Raw genomic sequence first — 18,187 nt, forward strand, 5'->3', positions numbered from 1 at the left:
GGTTGCCATGGTGACGCGGCGGGGCCGCCATGGAGGAGGTGACGGGCGGCCGGTACCGCGGGGACAGCGTGCGCGGCAGGTGCGGGGAGGGGCGGGGGTGGGGGGGCTGGGGGGGCTGGGGGGGCTCCCCTCCCGTCCCTCCCGCTCCCCAAGCGGTTTGTCTCTTCCAGGATGGAGGGGCTGGGCTGCTACACGCTGTCGACCGGCACCGAATACCGGGGCAGGCTGAGGGACGGGATGTTTGACGGGGAGGGAGAGCTGCTTTTCCCCAACGGAGGCAGATACCGGGCGGTTTGGCACCGCGGGGTGCCCTCGCAGGTACCGCGGCCGGGGGAGGGGGGTCCTCCCAGAGCCCCCCCGAGAGGCTGCGGGGCGGGTTTGGGGATGAAATCAGTGGATTTGCGAGCCAGGCCAATTTTGGGTCCCCACGGCGGTGTCTGGCAGGCAGGCCAGTGTGAGGGGGGGCTGCTGGGGGCCGGGTACCCCCCGATGGGCTCCCGGGGCTGTGGAAGCCCCGGCTCGGCCCCCGCGCGGTTTGGCAGCGGGAGCGCTGGCCCTGCCCCTGCCCTCCATCACGGTTATTGACTGCGCTTGATCCCCCTTTGCAGGGGGAATACACTTTTGCAGATGGTCTCGAATACAAAGATAAAAAATGGCATTACTGTGACGGCTACGACAGGAGATTTTACACAGAAATCTGCTCTGGTCTGAAACCAGCAGGTACTGAATTGCGTCTGCGATCCAAAGGGTCTGGAAGGAATTAAGCTAACAACTTTGCTTAAGAAAGATTAATTCGGCTACATGAGTAACATGGAGCAGAAATGCTCTGGCTAGTTTCAGGACCCGACCATCGGAGCTGCCAGAGGAATGCTGACACCACCTTCCACCAGCAGCACCCCGAGCTGGGCCCTGCTGGACCTGCCTTTGTTACCCACAGCCTCTGGGCAGCCCTTTGACCCATCCCACCTTCCCTGCACTGGCAGGCAGCTTTCAGTGTAGCACAGTTGAGCAAAACCAACGAATTCACAGCCAGAACATCATGTGAAGCTTGAGTGCATCTGTCCCACGTAGCTTTTTAGCAGATAGCAAAAGACACATTTGTGTCCAGCCTGAATTTTTGCTAAAGACTTTTAGAATGTTATTAATGGTCTGTAGTGAAAAGATTTATAAGGACCAAGTGAGTAAAATACGTAACGTCATACAGAAAATACTCTTCTTTATCCACAGAATATTTTAGCAGTGACGTGTAGCTGCTCTGTGAGGCCAGCAAGACCCTCCTGGCCCCACTTTGGAGTTCGGGATCATATTTGTAATGTTAGCTTAGAGGGCTGGATCACAGGACCATGAATGAGGAAATCCAAGTGATATCTTTCTACCACACACTTTTTTGCCTATTTGCCATTTTCATTTCCACCTGAAAAATCAGCAAAATGTTTTATCAAGGCACAATGAGGGGGGGAGGCACAATAAAGCAAGCCCTTTGTTGTGTTTTGTTTTTTTTTTTCTTTAGGCATTTCCCAGCTTACAAATCTGGATCCTCCCAGAAAGATCCCAGAAGGATGTTACGACTGTGGGGATGGATTCTATAATCCTGAAACCAGAGTTATCACTGACTACAAACTCAGGTTTCTGAGAAATGCAGGTATGATCAACTTTTTCTGTAAGATGAACTAAAACCAGTTTATTTGCAATATCATCTAGGATGCACGATAGAATTTAAAACATAAAAAGTCCATTATTTGATTCTGTTATCACTGAGCAAAAATATTTTTAACTTACTTATTTGTATCAGTGATTTATGAATCCCCAGAGTTGCTTAAATCATATTTTGCAAAATGACAATGAAGTGTTTCCAAGCAGATATGAACAAATGGATTTTATTACCGTTTAGTGTGTTGGGCTCAGGAAAATCTTCAGTCTCTTCCACGATGATCTCAAGCAAGGGAGTGGTTGTGAGGTGATCACCAGTGGTCCTGGAGGATAATAAACTCCACCTGGTAACCGGGCAAAGTGCTTAAGCATGTGCTCATCTCTACACATTAAAATAGTCCCTTTTGTTGAAAGGAGCCTTAGGGCTGCATTTAGGTGCCTTACTGAGCAGGGAACTTGTCACCTTGTAGAGGTGTAGCATTTGGCAAGTGTTGGGTCCTGTGAACAAGTCCTCAAATGAATGAACTTTAGGGCAAATTAGTTCTCATCAAGCCAAAAGAGAAACTTTTCAAATTAAAACCACACAGAGGATCCCCAAGCAGTTGACATTGGAATAACTCACAATGTAACCTGGCCTGAAGCAAAGGCTTCCTGTTCTGGGTGTTTAACCTTTCTGTTTAGCACTTCTTAATGCAGATTTTTTTTAAGATGAAAATACTTTCTGAAAGCAACCACTCACCATTTTTTTCCAAATGTCCAAATAGCAAGACCTGGTGTTTCAGGAAGACAGAACATTTCATTTTCAGTCTGCCCCAGTTTAACAGTTTTGTTTCTTAGAAACTCCATTTTTCCAGCAAATTTACTATTTGTTGGAAAAAAATTCTGTTCAGCTCTACTTTCAAGAGCTTTCCTAAGTACACACTGTGATATTGGAGGAGGGAAGTGAAGGGGGGGTTAAATGAATTGGAGATACCATCTGCTATAAAATATACCCTATGATACATGGCCTGTTTTATAAACGTTGAATAAAAACTAATCTAGATTATTACAAATGGCATTGATCCAAAATACTGGAATGCAGTGGGCCTACTGATGAGGAAGATAAGCAACATGCTTTCCAAAAACACAGGAACCTACACAGATTAGTACAGGAGGGAACGCCTTGGAATTCAATTTATTGTTTTTTAATCTGTTCTTTGAACTCATTGTCCTTGATGACATTTATCTCAAGCACTACAAATTATATCCATCAATATTGGCTGGGCAGAGCAGCACAGCAGGAGGTCCCAGGGAGCTGCTGGAGATGGGCTTTGTGGGGCCCTGGGCACAAAGTTAGAGCTTGTTGATGTGAGGGTGAAGAAGGAATGTGGCATGTAGGCCAGACCCTTCCTCTCCAGAACGTGAACACAATTGAAAAACCCAGCACTTGTTCAACATCAGAGGAACTCTCACCCCCCAGGAGAGATGATTCAGGGCACAAGGCCACTGCAATGAAAAAAAAAAAATTAAAAAAAGGAAAAAAAATGTAAAAAAAACCAGCTGTAAGCAGAAGAAACTGAGGAAGAGGCTGGGATGACAGGGAACAGATCCAGAATTACTCCATTATAGGTTGGGCAGGAAGGAGCAGGAAAACCTCCAGGCTTCCAGCCAAGTCTTGAAAGCATCAAAAGCAGATGGTAGGAAGCATTCAGGAAGTTCTTACAGCAGCTTGACAGGTTTACCAAAATGACACTATCTTCCTCAGGGCTGGCAGCAGGCTCTCAGAATACTCCAGTCCTCACCTTTCACCCTGGCCCTATTCTGAAGCCATTTCTGATTGTTTCTGGGCTGTTTGGGCAGGAGGGTGAGGAAGCCCTGGCACCGCCCTGCCCACCAGCAGCCAGGTGCCCTTCCCAAGGAGGGAAAACAGACACCACTGGGAACCTCCACCACTTCTTGGTCAAGCTGAGTGTGCCTGGAGCTCGGGGGAGACTCCTGCTGCATCTGGGGAGGCTCGTGTTTGCCAGCGTGGAGGTCTGATCCTCATGTGAGCTCTCACTGGAAGAGCCAGGCAAAGGCCCATCACGAGAACATAATCAGGCCCAGGGAATGAAATGACAGCAGCAGTTTTGTTAAAGGTTTTTATCTAGTAACGTTTTCCAAATTCTCATTATGATCCTGCAGTTATTACTCCATCCCTAAACCTCGGTTTCCTTGGGGATGCTCAAATTTCTCTTGATTCTCCATGTGCTCTTCAATCTTTTCTTTTTTTCCAGTATTGCAAAGAATTGGACACATAAAAAAGAGTGGGAATGCTCATTTGTAAGAAGAGATGATGTTTATTTTGAACAGATACTAGGACTAGACTCCTGTTTCACTAGGAGTATTGCTTTTTTTTTCCCCTTTCTTTCCAGAAATAAGACTCCTGGCACCTTTGTAGCACTGTTTGGTCAATAGAAAGATGGGAAGATTTCCCAGTTTTTCAGTATGATGTTATGCTTAATGCAAAGCAGGGAGGTACAAGAAGAGCAATGACATTCAGGTTTTAGGACCCCAGAATATCAGGGAAGCCCATAGCTTTGAAAGAGACAATACCATCAAAGTATAAATTTTGATCTGCTGAGATGGAAAAGATTACAGGAGATTGCCTGGGTCACCTCTCTTTTGATGAAAAGCAAAGATACCTCTGATTAAAACTGCTCTGTTTCTCCTGTGGTTCTTCCAAGGAGGGGTTAAATAATACAAACCATGCTTTTGGTCTTTGTAATATGAGAATATTTGTTTTACAACTTTCATATTCCATCCTCAGGTTTAATTAGTATGTGTGTGGTGCACAGGGTTGCTCTCTGTGCTGCAGTCAATAATATTGCTTGAAATAAATGCATCTGGTCACACAGCATCATTAGCAGGAGGACACAAAACCTGCCCTTACCCTAAAAGCTCAGTCAGGTAACTGAATTAACATGCATATTGTCTAGAGCAGGATTAGGCCTGGAAAACCAGGACAATTGTCTACTTCAGAGGAGAGTTTTTGATGTTCTTGCAGTTCCAAGCCAGCCAGCAATCAGCTTAGGATTTCTACAAGCCTGAAAGTCTTGTAAAAAGCAGCAGGAAAAATCCTGCTGCTTCAGGAATCATTACGAGCTGAAAAGGTCAAGATGCAAGAACATTATTATACTTTAGACAAGTTTGAGGTTAGAACAGCAGAGGTTCCTTGGTTTTGAGGGAAGGGTGCAAAGCCATTTTCATGTTAAGCCTCAATAATCACAGCCTAACAGTTTCCTCCTCCTGTTACCATGGGCTGAAGGTTCTCATGCCTGGTCTGAAAGAACGTACAAGCAACATTTTTTGGACAGTCAGCACTGATGTATTCATCCATTTCAGGTTCATCCAGGTATTCAAATCCATGAGATAAATCTACATTTAGATTTTTTTTCTCTTACAACCCAGATCTGACTTGTACCAAGTGCCTTTTGAGAAATGTAGACTTCAACTGCTCTGAAAAATGGAGTTGAGAAACAGAACCACAACCACTCCATAACTTCACAGGCCAATATTTCTATACCGACCCTCATGTACCCCAAACACATGCAGATGTTTGCGTGCTCTGTCTCATAAACTACTGGAAAGTTGGGTGTGGGATGAGGACCTGGCAATTTTTCAGGCCTGGAATATTTCTGGAAGAAAGACAGCAAGTTGAAGTTCAAGTCGACTGTGGTGCAGGCAAAAAGATTGACTGCACTTGAGGATCACGCACGGAGCTTTATTCCCTCTTCTTCTTTGAAATTGCCCATTCTGCTGGTGGAGGGAGGGGATGAACAGTCTGATTCCAGGCCAGTCCCCACTCGTTGCCTAAGAATGCAAGAGTTGTTTTGGCAGATGCCCTTTGCAGAGGAAAGCCCCAGCAATCCACATGCAGAGGGAATATAGTATTTTTGTTCGAATGAATTTAGCTTCCCATAGATTTAAATGTCTACTTACAAGGCAGGACCATTTAATCTTTTGTACATTTGTTTCTTTTTTATTTGACTTAAGATACTGAATTTAGATGAGGCTTAGTTCCTACATATTGAAACTCTTAAAAGCTCTTCAAATAATTGTTCTTTGGATACTTGTTAAGCTAAAGAAATCAGTTTTGATCGGCAGCGAAAGTTCATGCTATTTTAAGTGCAATGCTATAGCTATTTTCTGTTGTATATTTAATCATTTTGAATTATATGTCATGTAAAAGATTTTAGCTCTGGGGCATTTGCCAGATGGCTGATTCTGCATTTCACACAACAAAAGAAATAATGTTTGTGTAAAGCTCTTAAAAATAGTTGGTAATCAGTATATTCTACAACGAATAGGATCCAGACCTGTTTGGAAAAAAAAAAACACAACAGCTTTTGCAGAAATTAATTTAGAGGATTTAGTCTCTACCTCTGGGCTCTGAACAAAACAAATTGTGTCTATTGTTTGCTGATTTTTTAACATTTAACAAGTTAACTGAATTGTAAATTTTACTCATTTTTATGTGAAGTGCTCTTTATTGCAATCCATTGATCTTTTTCTCTTTACTTTGCCTGACAAACTTATTTCTGCAAACAGGGCTTTGTAAAACAGCCAGTGCTACTCTCCCTTCACAGAAGTGGAGCAGAGGGACACGAGTAGCCCTTTGTTTTTCTTGCAACAGCTGAAGTGCTTGTCCTTTTTCCTGCTAACTCCTCTTTCTGGCCTCTTTGATTCCCATTCCTCCAAAATACCACTGCAAAATATGTTTTCTCTCTCTGCCATGACACTCAGCTTGTTTTCTTTTCCCCTGAGGTTCTACACCAGTCCACAGAAACTCACCTTTTGGTCCTGTCTCCTCCATCTCCCGTACACTTTTTTTCCTGCATCTAATCCCAGGACTTGGGGTTTTTGCCCATATTCATACTCCAGTTTTCTGGTACTTGCTTTCCAGACTCACTGCTTCCATGATAGTCAGAAGATTTGAAAAATAAGAAATTAAGAGGAATGTTAGGAATTGCATTATAGCTCTTCCTGCTGGGTCTCCAGGTGTCACTCACCTACCACTTCCTATTTTTCTGTTAGATGGCTTTTGTCCTGAGGTGAGAGCTTGGGACCTAAATAATCTCCAGTGCCTAACAAATAAATGAGTTGAGGAGGCAGATCTTAGAAGGAGGAGAAGCAGAACATGAGCAAGTATCAAACTGGGGACTGCTCAGTGGGCAAGGGAAATGACTGAGTATGAAGTGGAGGTGGCAGAAGAGAATTGAGTCAATTTAAAGAGAAGATCCCAGACTCCTGTGAGAAGTAGCTTCACCTCTATTCTTGCTCTATCCTAAACACTTTAAAAATATTGGACTCATTTTCCTATCCATTCTAAGCCTTGTCATATATTTTTATCTAGAAATATCTCAGTTCAGGCCCATCTGGGATGCCATTGCTAAATGCATCCTCATGATGTCTTTCTCAGTGTCTGAGATGGTTGGAGACTTCTCATCTGTGCAACCAAGAAAGTGTTTAGATTAAATTTGGCTCACATGTTTTAGTCTAAAATGTTGCTCATTCAGTAAAATAGATTAAGAACCAATATGATTTATATTCAAGACTCTGGCCAACAACGATAACATCATGATGTAGGTTAGCACAGCCATTTCAGTAGCTGGAGCTTTTGCAGATACATTGTTCCTTGTGATTTCCTGATCTTAAAATACTGATCATTTTGAAAACTGTGAAAGTTTCAGCTCCAAAGGGTGACATGCCAAGAACAACATCTTTGTGTGCTGGCCATCCTATTGTGAGTCCATTAAGGAGGTTACACACAAGTCTTATAGGTGCTTATATTCAACTCTACCATTCATGTGAAAACAAGTTTTACAAGAGATGGAAAGTTCATTTGGGGGCCATTTTGGAATTACAGTAATTAAGAGTAAATGGAAGGATGAGAATTTGTGGGTGGAGGCAAAGGTTAATTGAAAACGTTTCCCGTTTTCTTGCCAGCCTTGATGTTGGTGGGGTCAGGTGCAGTAAGGAAGGTGGTGCTGGGGACCCAGGGGGGACAGTGGAAATGGAAGGGGTGTGCCAGGCAGAGTCTGTGCCTGAGATGCTATCACAGGGGGTGGTGATTGTGCAGTGGAAGAACATGATAAACTGCACGGCGGGTGACGGGAGGAGTCAGGCAGGCGAAAGAATGAAGTGATATTGTTGTTTACAATGAGCCGTGTGCGCTCGGCCCTCTGCAAACAGAGGAAACAGCTCTTGGTCAAGGATTGTCTATTGTAAACACACCCTCTTGCAAGCCACAGTGGTGGAAAGTGGCTCTTCCCACACGGCTGTGTCCTTCTTCCCACACAGCTGTGTCCTTGGGGACACTGGAGCCGTGAGCCTGATTGTCCTGATGGAGGGACATGCCAGGGCACAACAAGGTAGGATGTGCAGCCCTGCCTGGCTGGGCAGGAGGGAGCCAAGGGTCAGAGCTGTGGAGAGCATCAGGCTCCAGTGCAGACAAAGCCTCTAAGACACCAGGGACACACAGAGCTACCCACTACGAAGACCTGACACAGAGTCAGACAAGGCTTTTAAGATGAACAATGGAGGGGTTTTCCCTGTATAAGCCACTAAGTATTGTAATTTCAATGCAGTACATCTTCCTGGGGAGCTCCAGCGGGTTCCTGGGAAAGTGTTGGTTAAGAGGGCAAACCCAGAGCCTGCCAGCCAGTCCTGCAGTTTGCTGACAGGATCTACTCTGCATGCTGGCAGACACCAAAGTGTGCTGAGTCCAAACGAGACTCTCCCAGCTGAGGTCTCCACAAGCAACACAGAAACACGATAGCTAGAAGCAAATCATCCTAAACTTTGCAATATGCACTTAATATAGGAAGATTAAATGCACCTAAATTACAGTGTGTTTTCAAGTCGTCCCTTGGAAGCACCCTGGAGCAAGCCCACCCTGAGTTTTCAGCTGTTTCTAATCCCAGTGGAGAGATAAATCTGGAGTGTGTAGCTGGGGAGTCTCTTCTGCCGCTACTTTTAGACTGAACTTTGGAAATTGGACAAGTGGCTTCATTTTGCAGAGAGCAGAAACCCCCTGATTTCAGTGGGCTGCAGCGTGAGCTCCCTGTGGAATACATCAAGCAGCCTTTGTGACAGACACCTGCTTGGACTTTGCTGGGGTTTGGAGCTTCCCCTAAAGCCACCCAAAGCAAGGAAGAAAATTGCAAAGCAAGATTTGTTGAGAACTAATTTTGAAATAGGCTAGTTAGAGGAACACAGCATGACCAACAGATTTAACTGGGTCTTATTTGCCTAAAAAGGCCCTGTCCAAACTGACCTTGTGACTGTGCAGACAGTGTCCAACCGTGGATCCGCAGGACTTGCACCCCTGGTTGCCCATCAGCTGAGGGCAGATGTTCTTCCTGGGGAGCAGGTGTGCAGGAGGTTGCCAGGGTTGGCTCCGTGTGCCTCTGCCTGCCCAGTGAAAACAGCCAGAATTCATCACAAAAATGAAAGATACACTATCCCAGTTTGGGCTGGCTGAGGATCTGGCCCACAATATTCCAAATACAATTTGTGGGTGCTAGAAAACCAGTCTTATTTTTGATTGAGACACAAGAAAAGAATTCAAAAGAATCAGGCAATACTGACATACATTCTAACAGCTCATCCGTTAAAATCTCTCACTACGTTTCAAGACTTCAGTGAACTGCCATGATTGCAATCATCGTATTTCACTAACTTTGGACAAAATAACTCATTAACATCTACTAATGGAACAGGGATACACCACATAAACACGCAATAAAAAAAATGAGACAAAGCTTTTTTTTCTTTACCTTCAAATATCAACACAGTTCAGTCCTGGTTCAGCACAGGCTGCTCCAGGGATGTTTATCCTACTGAGGAAAATCTAAAAAAAAAAAAAATTATAAACTTTTAAAGATAAATTTGCTGACACAATATTCAGCACACAACATGGAGAGCCCCATACCACCTAATTGTGCACAGGGTGATAATTTCCCACTGATTAAAGAGTTTGTATTTTTTTCAAATCTTTTTTAAAAGGGAAATTATTTCTGAAGGTGAAGATGTGCTTAGACAATCATATTAACATATTCAAACAATTGCAATTTGCAAAATAGTAATTACAACTCACTATCTGGTAGCATTAATCAAACTTCAAGGTTTAATTCTATTTTAAATATTGATGAAATGTGATTCTTCAATCTAACCCTGGTGTTGCAGGGTTATGGAAGCAGCCAGGGACAGAAAAAGAGGAACGTGTAGTTAACAAGCAGCTGCCACAAAGAGGGATCGGCATCTGTGATTTAAATTGTTAGCTGCACAGTCAGGTAGAGTGTAAAAAGGGTAGTCAAGAGGCTGTTAAGTCCATTGCTGCCAATTACTAACAATCAGGGAGGAGCTTTAAGACTTGTTCAGTACAATAAACCCAGTTTGTCTTGTTTCAGGGGTTACTACTGAAGAGGTTGCAGCTGCACTGATTCAAATAGCCCTAAAACTACAGTAATTATCAACCAGTCTTCTTTAGTGTAGCAAAAGTATGTTTTACCATAGCTTAACTCTTTACATTCTCATATTCCCCTGCCTCTCCTCACACAGCTAGCCCTGGAGCCATTCTCATCGCTGGGTTTGGGGTTCCTCTCTCTACACCGCATCGATGCTTTTGTTTCCCCTTACTTAAAGCAAGGAGCAGGGTGTGCAGGGTGGATGGCAGCCCTAGGGATTTGCTTTAGGTTATTTTTTGGAATATTGAGTCATTACATCTATTTTTCCTTTTCATACAAAGTTGAAATTAATAGAACTCATTCAGTGTTTCCATCTGATCCAACTGGCTGCGAGTGAGGCCAGACAGCTTGGGATGAGCCTGGGGAGGCTGCAGTCCTTAGAGCAACCTGTCCGGGGTGCTTTCCTAGACCATGAAAAGCCAGAGTGCAGAAGGAAATGGCCTGAGCATCCAGGGATACACCTGAACCCTGTTACACACACAGCCAAGGCAGCTCCTGCCTCTCAGGGCAGATCCCGGGATGCTCCCAAAGCATGTGCTGGGGCTGCTCCCTGGAGAGCAGGGGGATTGATTCTGATGCCCAGTGAGCCAGGTAGCTCTGTCCCCAGGTATGGGCTGCACAGGGGTGATGTATATACAGCACGTGTACCTGCTCTGTATCCCTTCACCATGGCAGGAATAGACAAAGTTTCATTTTATTGCCATTATTCCAAGCTCAGATAAACTTGGGGGTTTTTAGGTAAAGTGATTCCAGCTGGAATGGCAGAGCTGCCTGGGCTGGACAGTGGCTGCTCTCCCAGGGCTCACCTGATCACACCATTCCCATGCTGGAACACCTCCTGCATAGAACAAAAACCAGTGCATTGGTTATGGTTTTGTTGCTGTTTTTAAGAAAGCTCAAGGACCACATTTGCATTCCTGCTGCAGCCCCCAGGGGAATCTGCCTCTGGAAGGACTGTGTGGTCTTTAAGCAAGGTTCATCTTTCTACTTTCCCCTTTAGCATATTTTTCAGCATTTGTTTTCTCCTAGTTTATACCTGGCTAAGAAAGGTGCCATTAACAGGTTGTTTTGTTATGGCTGTAGAGAGTCATAAGCACAGGGAATAAAAGAGATCATGTCAGTGCAACACAGGAGCTGAACTTGGCTGTTCTACCCGAGGGGAACCCACTTCTCAGGCATTAAAGGAAGCCCCCAACTGAGCTGGAGGAGCAGTGGCACAACAAGTGTGACCCCATCCCTTCACATCCCAAGCAGCACCTTGGCAGCAGCAAAGGCCTGTGCTCAACTCACTCAACCAGTGATGAGAAAAAGGGGGGAGAGGCAGGAAAAACAAGGAAGTAAAAAAACCCACAAAAAAAACAAAAGCAAAACCAAGTTGACTTGATTCAAAGCCCACCACAATCAATAAGATTGACCCCCAAGCTTGAGGACTTGTGCATCAGACCCAATTTACCCCATACTCTTCTGTGAACTTCCACATCTCAGATGAGCACAACTCCATTCCCAGCACCTTCCTACCTTGGGCAGCCCCAACGCTGCCACGTTGCTTTAGCTCCTCAGTCAAAAGATCTCCATGAACATTGTCTCCTTGCAAGCAACAGTCTTCGTTCTTGATGGATTGGGTCCTCCCCAAGCAGGGCAGCTCTGCAAATAACTGGGATCAAGTGCTATGGTCCCAGCACCCTCAGCTCCATCCTTCTGGCCATCATCTGTTCTTTCAGGTAATAAGGGTTGCTACAAACCCCTTTAAACTTAGAAGGAGGCAGGTTAGACACACACATCACAAGCAGCTAATATGAATTTGTTATGACAAACACAAGAAGCAGCTCTAATACATATCATTTATAGAAAAATAAATACAGGTATTGTTTTCAGTCATACTTTGATTTTTTTCAAGGCTTTTTGAAGTTTGTTCTTCCTGGTGTACTACACAGATCCCTTTTCCCTTACACAAACACAAAAGAAAAGGCTGCAGGACAGTTTCTGGAGACAAGACTGTTTAAATCCCTGGAATTAAGGAGCCACAATTTAACATTTTCCAACTTTTTTTTTTTTTTTTTTAAGCAATACACAAAACTTCTATTAAAATTCTGCTGGACAGTTGCTCTTCTCTACATTGTCATTGATTTATTTTTTTCTTTCCACACTGCCTTTGTGCTCTGAGAATACATATGACAGTTGTGAATACTAGAAAGTGACACAAGATGGTCTAAAGTACCTCTGCCAGCCTCTCTCTCAGCTTATGGGTACCTGTTGTAATGTGCATCTCAAAAACAGCACTGAAGGAAAAGCTGGGAGACAAGAACCTCAGTTTTGACTGTGGATTTTTCTTAACCTTCACTTTTCAGAAACCACCAAGCAATGCTGACACTGAATTTTAAACAAACTTGTCTCAGTTTCTGAGAGTTTCAACACACCTGCACATCCCCTGCCAAAAAGTCAAAAATAAAAGTCAAGTGTAAATCTCATCATGCCACCCAAGCTGATCTCCTCAAACAGACAAACCACCTGAGTCATTGCCACAGATCCAGTATCTCCTGCCCTGACAAACCCCGACCAACAGCACAATCTTTTAAAGAAGCAACAACAAAAATGTGTCCTACGAGGTGGCTAAAAGTGCATTTATTTCTCAAAGGAAGAATTGCTTGTTTGAGCTGGACCCCAGTGACACAAAGAGCAGATCTGACCCAGTGACATTTGGTGTTCTCTTTATCTCCCTCTTAGATGATGAAGAGCACGAGTGGATCGTTCGGACCTGCCGGAAAGCTTGGGATGAAACAGCTGAACATAAACCAAAGCCATGAGAACAGTTTGTGTTAGACAATAATACTCCAAAGCAGGTAATCTGATTCAAAATAAATCTAATTTGTCCTCCTGCATTTGTCTCACTCCTTCCCTCTACAGGAATATAATCTTTTTGTCATCTTTGTCAGCACAAACAAAATGGAAATAATCATTTAATCAGTCATGCTGAGAAAAAGCCAGGGAAGAAAAGCAGACTGTACTCACAGTAATCTTCCTGAGAGGTGTGCAGAGCAGTGCATGTACACGTTATTAAGCCTGAAAACAATTTGTTAAAAAGAGTGCCTCAGATTCGGTGTTGAAGTCATTCAAATCCATCTTAATCAACATTATTTTCCCAGATTTTAGTTAGCTGTCCTGGTGAATTCCTTTCCTCTCTTTTTGCTCAGTACTTTGATATTGATTGATCATTGTAATAATGTACACCAGAGGTATTCTTTAATGACTGGTTTGCTAACTAGGAAATTATATCCATTTACTAGGAACGTTTGTTGAACTCTCCTGAAGCCAGAGTTTTAACAAAATAATAAAAGAGGAAAACTGGGTGGGTTGCTGCTTGATTAGTAAGCCAGAAAGTATTTAAAAATAAAATAAAATGGAATTACATCATTTTCTGGATGTAAGTGCCAGCACTTCTACTTGCATTAACTTTATTTATTACACAAATAAGACATTTACAAAGCACAACATTAAAAGTATGTAACAAAACAGACATTGGTTTTACAAAAAAGTGCTTACAATTTAGTTTTACTTTTTTAAAATAAATATTAGTCTTGACTGTCCACTCATTCCGAGAATTATTTTTTTTTAACCATTGTAGCCAAGACATGCAGGATTGCAACATGCTACAACAAAATGATTGGCAGATGAAATCAAACTGGTGTGTCTCTAGGTGACATCCCACAGATGTAGCACAGGTAGCAGAGCAGGGCTGGTTCCCACTGCCCGGCCCTGCTAGGAAGTGTCAGCACCTTTCGCTCGGGCACTGGGGTTAACCAGCACGAGCCCAAACCAAAATAGAAAGAATTGGTCATGAAACTAACCCACTCCACTCTCAGACCCTAGCCAGACTTAGTTACCTTCTTAAACCGGAGTGAAAAGCCTTTCCCCAGCTACCATCACTGGATTCTCTCTGCAAAAGGTTTTGTAAAGAGCAACTGGGAAAGTTCAGGACGTGGAGTCGGCTGCACCAGAACCCAGTTGGCAATTACTGAATAAACTAAGAAAATGAGAATTATTTTAATTTTATTTTTTTTAATCTACAGACAGGAGATGAATGCAAATGACCTGAGATAAGGTTTGGTTCAGCGGCAACAGTCAGTGTGAAATACCTTGTGAAACAATGTATTGAATAAATTAGAGGATTTCTTACATTCTTGGTACGGTTGAGTATTTTCCATACACATAATTAGCTCTAAAACTGCATAAGCTGAATTGCTTCCAGTTTTTGCAAACAATTTGGGCTTAATATAAACAGAGCCTGATTTCTGAGTTAGCAAAGCTGCTCCTGGCTACTGATGGGGGCAGGTGCCCAAGCCCAGCCAGCCCGGGCAGTTTGCCCCACGTCCCAGGAGAGAAGCCCCCGACGCTCCCTCGGCCTGTGGCATTGTTACAACCAGGGTGATACACAGGGCATTTCACAAGTGGGTTTTGGTTTGTTTTTTTTTTTTATCAGTAACTAAGTTGATATCTAGCAGATACATACTCCATACTTTTCATTTCATTGCACCACTGAGAGAGAAGGGAAATGCATCAAACTCTTTTCTCCCTCAACAAAACAGCTGCGGAAACCTCAAGTACTGGGGATGTCAGGTCAAGTTACAGCCTGGAGTCTCTCCTTCAGTCCTGAATGAAATAGCTACCCACTGGTTAATGGCACTAATTCCACAACTAGGGGGTCATCAGGATGTGTGAGCACAAATGGAGAAGAAAGTGGGGTCTGGTGACCCTGCTGACCACCACCAGGGCCTGTGGACACAGCAACCCACCTGGACCTCATGGTGACAAACATTCCAACAGGCAACACCAGGACACGTCTGCCACGGTGGCTCTGGTCAGGTCAGGCATGTGGCTGTGCCTTGTCACTGGCTACACACTGGAAATGGTTATTCACACATCAGGAGGTGACAGTAACACTTAATTTCCTCTCTCCTTTCCAGTGTTGTTTTAAATTGGGGATGGAGCTACCAGCTGCATCTAGACAGAATACTGAGCTCACTTCCCAGGGTGTTACCATCTCTCTCTCTCTCTATATATATATATATATGAAGATAGACACACACAGAGGTGTGTGTGTGGATATATCTATCTACATATATATATATATTTGTTCCAAGAAACACCACTGCATGCATGTACTCAGTGACTTCCCAAACCAAGAGCCCCTGGTGGCCCCTCAGCCCCCCGTGCTGCCCATGGCTGTCCCTGTGGTAGGAGGGTCCCCGGTGGCTGGAGCGGCAGGTCCGGCCGGCGCTGGCACACGGAGCTCGGAGGCACTGGCAGGACATGGCTTGTTGTGTGTGCAACACAGGGTGGCCAGGCCTGTGGCAATGCTGGAGATTGATCCAGGATCGCCCAGAGAGAAAAACACGCATCTTAAAACCAAGTTCTGGAAGGGGTGGATTCCTGCCTTTGCTCCTGGGGCGCAGTCCGGACAAGTTATGCACTAACTGTGGCTCGTCAAAGGTTTTCGCATTCTTGGAGACGTGGCCTCACAGACACTCAGCAGCAGGACAGACCCGTGTGCTTGCATGGAGAGAGGTTTCATGACAGACCCACTCTTGACTCGGTGCAAAATGAGGAGGGCTGGCAAAGGTTACTTGTTTACTTTGTTATTCCCGTCAATGAAGGATCATTTCAGAGCTATTTTCCTGATGTGCGGCCAGGCTGCTGAGCACTTCCTTCGCTGTTGCAATGAGCCCTGCAGTGCCTGCCCTGGTCCTGGGCTCCTCCTTCCTCCAAGGACTTGGCCAGAGCCACAGCCAGCCAGGGATGGCAGCAGGAGAGCAGAGAGGGCTGGAGAGCTGCTGCCAGACCAAGGCCTTGGCCATCACCTTGCTGTCCACCCAGCCAGCACTCATTCCTGCTGGCATGGCTGCTGTTTCCACCTTGGTCACAGATCTCCAGTTTCTACCCCACTGTTTCCAGTGATTGATTTTGGGTCCACACCAGGGCAGAACATTTCTACACATTTATACTCAGCTTCTATTAAGGATTTCCCAGTCCCGAGGTACGGAACGTCTGAGAGTTTTGTGCAGAGGTGTTCTGAAATCACCCATTTGTGATCCGGTATGACTCCAAGGAAATAAAGTAACTGGTTAATAAAGAACGAGAATAAAAAAATAAAATAAAACCCAGAGATCTGGCAGATGCTGCGAGAGGAGAGAGATACTCAGTGCCCTAAGAACAAGTCAGCGATCAAAAGCTTCAGAGTGCTAGTCCTGGCTCTGCCACCAACCCCCACAGGTCCGCTTGGTTTAGGACATCTCGGTTTCCCCTCCTACAAAATGGGGGGAAAAACACTAAGATTTACTTACCTTAGATTGATCAAAGGACATGTGATTCTAAAGCACTTTGAGGAGGAAGAAAAACTGCCTATTTCCAGTTGGCATCATGTTTTCCACTTAGTGGAGTCTCAGCTACCCACGAGTTTGGCTCAGGAAGGTCTGTGTATCTATCGAGTTGCTGAGCCAAAAAAGCCCGTTTGGGATTTCACACAGACAAGTGGAAATCAGGAGGGATGTCCGGGAACCCACAGTGCTTCACTGGTGCAAAATGGGAATCAGGCCAAACCACATAAATTCCTCCTGCCTTAATGTTCAGAGGTGATCATCAACCCCCCTGAGACTCAGCATGTTCCGGTTTGTTCATACTCCCACGGGACTGGGAGTGAGCTTTGCAAGCACAGCAGAGTCACTACCTTTGACTGTGTCCGGCATCGCCTTGGAGAGACTACAAGTCCACAAGAAACAAGTGAAAAATGTAACTCTGCACTCAACACACACATACACAGAGTGTCGCTGGAGGAAGGACGGGGGTGTCGGGTGCTGCTCAGTGGCAGGAACAGAGGATGCTGCAGCTTTCTCCCACGTGACGGGCACCAGGTGCCTCGGGCTGGACGCGGGGGCTCAGCGGCTGAGGGGCAGTGGTGCTGGTAGCCCCATGGGCAGGTGGGGAAGGGTCTGCGCAGTCAGTACTGAAAGAGGATGACCTGGTGGGAAGAACGGGAGGGGAGTGTTAGCTGCTGTCCCAGGCAGACGTCCCTCATGATGGAAATGCATTTCCAGGGACCATCAGAACGGACACGTGTTGCACTGTCACAGCCACTTCCCAGTGGAAAACCCCCCTCTGGGCCTCACTGCCTGCCTGGGAGCCACCAGCCCTGCCCAAGGAGCAGAGCCAGCCCGGAAGGCACCAGGAGCCCGGCAGGAGGTAACGGGGCTACGGCAGCACGGCCTGAGAGAGGGATGTGGCACCTTAACCAGGGACCAGCACTGTACTGGGCAACACCAGAAACCAGCAGGTAACAGGCCTGCTCTGGGATCCAGCAGCTGCCAAGGAGCTCACTGGGGGCAGCACCATGTCCTGAGAACCCTGCAGCAGCTGCCAGTCAGTAATTGCACCTCAATCATGGGAACTACTTGTTGCAGTGAAGTTTCTCTGGCAGCACCAGGACAGTATAACATTTTCTGAAAACTCTGCAACTTGCTGGGCAGATATTATGACAAAAAGGTAGCATTTAGACTGAGAAAATAACTTGGCTGTACCCCTGCTTGTGCTTATCAAAACAGAACTCAATAATCTGCAGCTGATGCACTGAACAGAGAGATTGGAAAAGAGATGCCGAGAATTTCTATCAGGAAAGGCAAAAACTAAAATTGATCAGAGCTGCCAAGGACCCAGTGTTTCCTCAAAATAAAGCCACTTCGTTTGGGATCCTAAATAAAATCTTATGAGCCTAAGCAAACTTCAGAAGTCTTGCCCCCAAACGAGCTGTGCTGGAACAGCTACTTCAAGTGCTGAACAGAAAAATACCAATATGCAACATTTTCCCTGGCCAGACCTTGTGCAATAACATCCCTACTTCAGACATGGTCACAGACAATTGTTATTGGTTTAAGCAATACTGGAATCCCCAAGAAAGAATCTGTTGTATTAACACATGGAAAACTGGGAAGTCAGCACATGCTACAGGTTCCCCCTGCCCCACTGGTAACAGCCAGTGGCGGTTTGCACCCAGAACACAT

The 18,187-nt window shown here is 45.1% G+C and overlaps 2 protein-coding genes and 1 long non-coding RNA gene across 8 annotated transcripts in view; 1 reads left to right on the top strand and 2 right to left on the bottom strand.

Annotated features, from left to right (window-relative positions):
* MORN5 (MORN repeat containing 5) lies at window positions 1-14,276 on the top strand. Of its 3 annotated transcripts, XM_051636759.1 has the most exons (6): window positions 1-79; window positions 171-318; window positions 609-720; window positions 1,511-1,642; window positions 12,864-12,979; window positions 14,207-14,276. In XM_051636759.1, the coding sequence occupies exons 1-5, from the start codon at window positions 30-32 to the stop codon at window positions 12,941-12,943; spliced, it is 522 nt and encodes a 173-aa protein (XP_051492719.1). In that variant the 5' UTR covers window positions 1-29; the 3' UTR covers window positions 12,944-12,979; window positions 14,207-14,276. The 3 variants fall into 3 exon arrangements, with proteins under 3 accessions (XP_051492719.1, XP_051492718.1, XP_051492720.1); XM_051636758.1 differs by lacking the exon at window positions 14,207-14,276 and having other exon boundaries at window positions 12,864-13,326; XM_051636760.1 differs by lacking the exons at window positions 12,864-12,979; window positions 14,207-14,276 and adding an exon at window positions 12,488-12,853.
* LOC127392603 (uncharacterized) lies at window positions 8,949-12,493 on the bottom strand. Its single transcript, XR_007891298.1, has 3 exons — window positions 11,658-12,493; window positions 9,450-9,523; window positions 8,949-9,084 (listed from the first exon to the last, which is right to left on the bottom strand). It is a non-coding gene; the product is annotated as an uncharacterized LOC127392603 (long non-coding RNA).
* Window positions 13,154-18,187, bottom strand: part of LHX6 (LIM homeobox 6) — a 17,764-nt gene continuing 12,730 nt past the window's right edge. Inside the window, exons 10-11 of one of the 4 annotated variants that reach the window (XR_007891296.1) lie at window positions 16,478-17,151; window positions 13,154-13,199 (exon numbers count right to left, since the gene is read on the bottom strand). Coding sequence is in view for 1 of the 4 variants with exons in the window: in XM_051636757.1 (XP_051492717.1) it covers window positions 17,069-17,151 (83 nt within the window). In the remaining 3 variants the exon portion in view is untranslated. Of the gene's footprint in view, window positions 13,200-13,580; window positions 17,152-18,187 lie in introns of those variants that run through there. The other 3 variants (XR_007891297.1, XR_007891295.1, XM_051636757.1) reach the window with 3 other exon arrangements.

Source organism: Apus apus, chromosome 19, assembly GCF_020740795.1.
Source record: "Apus apus isolate bApuApu2 chromosome 19, bApuApu2.pri.cur, whole genome shotgun sequence".
Taxonomy (NCBI): Eukaryota; Metazoa; Chordata; class Aves; order Apodiformes; family Apodidae; genus Apus; species Apus apus.

Bases quoted from the DNA above. Each gene is read 5' to 3' on its own strand.
- MORN5 (XM_051636759.1), top strand. From the start codon at position 30: ATGGAGGAGGTGACGGGCGGCCGGTACCGCGGGGACAGCGTGCGCGGC. The intron at 319-608 runs GTACCGCGGCCG...CCCCCTTTGCAG, and splicing joins ACCGCGGGGTGCCCTCGCAG to GGGGAATACACTTTTGCAGA. The intron at 721-1,510 runs GTACTGAATTGC...TTTTTTCTTTAG, and splicing joins CTCTGGTCTGAAACCAGCAG to GCATTTCCCAGCTTACAAAT.